The 1,026-nt window shown below is 45.0% G+C and overlaps 1 protein-coding gene across 1 annotated transcript in view; it reads right to left on the reverse strand.

Annotated features, from left to right (window-relative positions):
• LOC107672609 (probable palmitoyltransferase ZDHHC8) overlaps positions 1-1,026 on the reverse strand; it is a 64,386-nt gene that overhangs the window by 9,550 nt on the left and 53,810 nt on the right. The window contains exon 5 of the mRNA XM_016465872.1: positions 539-641. Coding sequence (XP_016321358.1) covers positions 539-641 — 103 coding nt within the window. The remainder of the gene's footprint in view (positions 1-538; positions 642-1,026) is intronic.

The raw sequence follows: 1,026 nt of genomic DNA on the forward strand, positions 1-1,026 counted from the left end.
AGAGAGAGAGAGAGAGAGAGAGAGAGAGAGGAATCGTACCTACTGCAAACTGAAGAGAGTGGAAAACAACTGTCCTTGACCGACAGAACCATGATGTGCGATGACAATACCAGGTTTTGTAACAGATGTTGTGCACGAACAACAGAAGTCATTCAAGTTGGAAAGACATCAAGGTGATTCTGAGTGGGTGTGCAACATGTGACCACAATTCTGCCTCTACAAGTGCGCATGTTGTTACACAAACCAGATTAACATTTTAAGTGCTGTGTAATTTGGTTCACCTGTTCGTTTGTGGTCCGTCCTCTGGCTACGAGAACCATGTGGAACCCAGTGAGGCCCATAACAGGGATGAAGAACAGGCCAGTCACACACATAACCACAAGACTGGACAGCAGGAGAGTCAAGGAACCTGTTGTGTTTTTACATCAAGGTGATTCTGAGTGGGTGTGCAACATGTGACCACAATTCTGCCTCTACAAGTGCGCATGTTGTTACACAAACCAGATTAACATTTTAAGTGCTGTGTAATTTGGTTCACCTGTTCGTTTGTGGTCCGTCCTCTGGCTACGAGAACCATGTGGAACCCAGTGAGGCCCATAACAGGGATGAAGAACAGGCCAGTCACACACATAACCACAAGACTGGACAGCAGGAGAGTCAAGGAACCTGTTGTGTTTTTCTGCCCTTGCTGAAAGAGAAATGCTGCACGAAGCTACAGCCAAGCAGAATATTTTTGATTTTTAACAGCTAAGCAGAGCAGAATTTTGAGCCAATGAGATCTCACTGTGGGCGTGGCCACCCTGTCTTAAAGGGGTCATAGGATGCTACATGCACTTTTACAAGTTGTTTGAACTTAAATGAGTGTTGGCAGTGTGTGTACACAACCACCCTATAATGATAAAAATCCACCCAGTGTTTTTTTTTTCAAATCTGGTTAAATGTTTTCCCCTTTCTCAAATCGAGACGATCTCAGATGCCTGTCTGTGTGACGTCACACAGACAGGCCCCTCCCTTGATAGGTTGATT

This window comes from Sinocyclocheilus anshuiensis, unplaced genomic scaffold (genome assembly GCF_001515605.1).
Source record: "Sinocyclocheilus anshuiensis isolate Anshui unplaced genomic scaffold, SAMN03320099.WGS_v1.1 scaffold100, whole genome shotgun sequence".
Lineage (NCBI taxonomy): Eukaryota > Metazoa > Chordata > Actinopteri > Cypriniformes > Cyprinidae > Sinocyclocheilus > Sinocyclocheilus anshuiensis.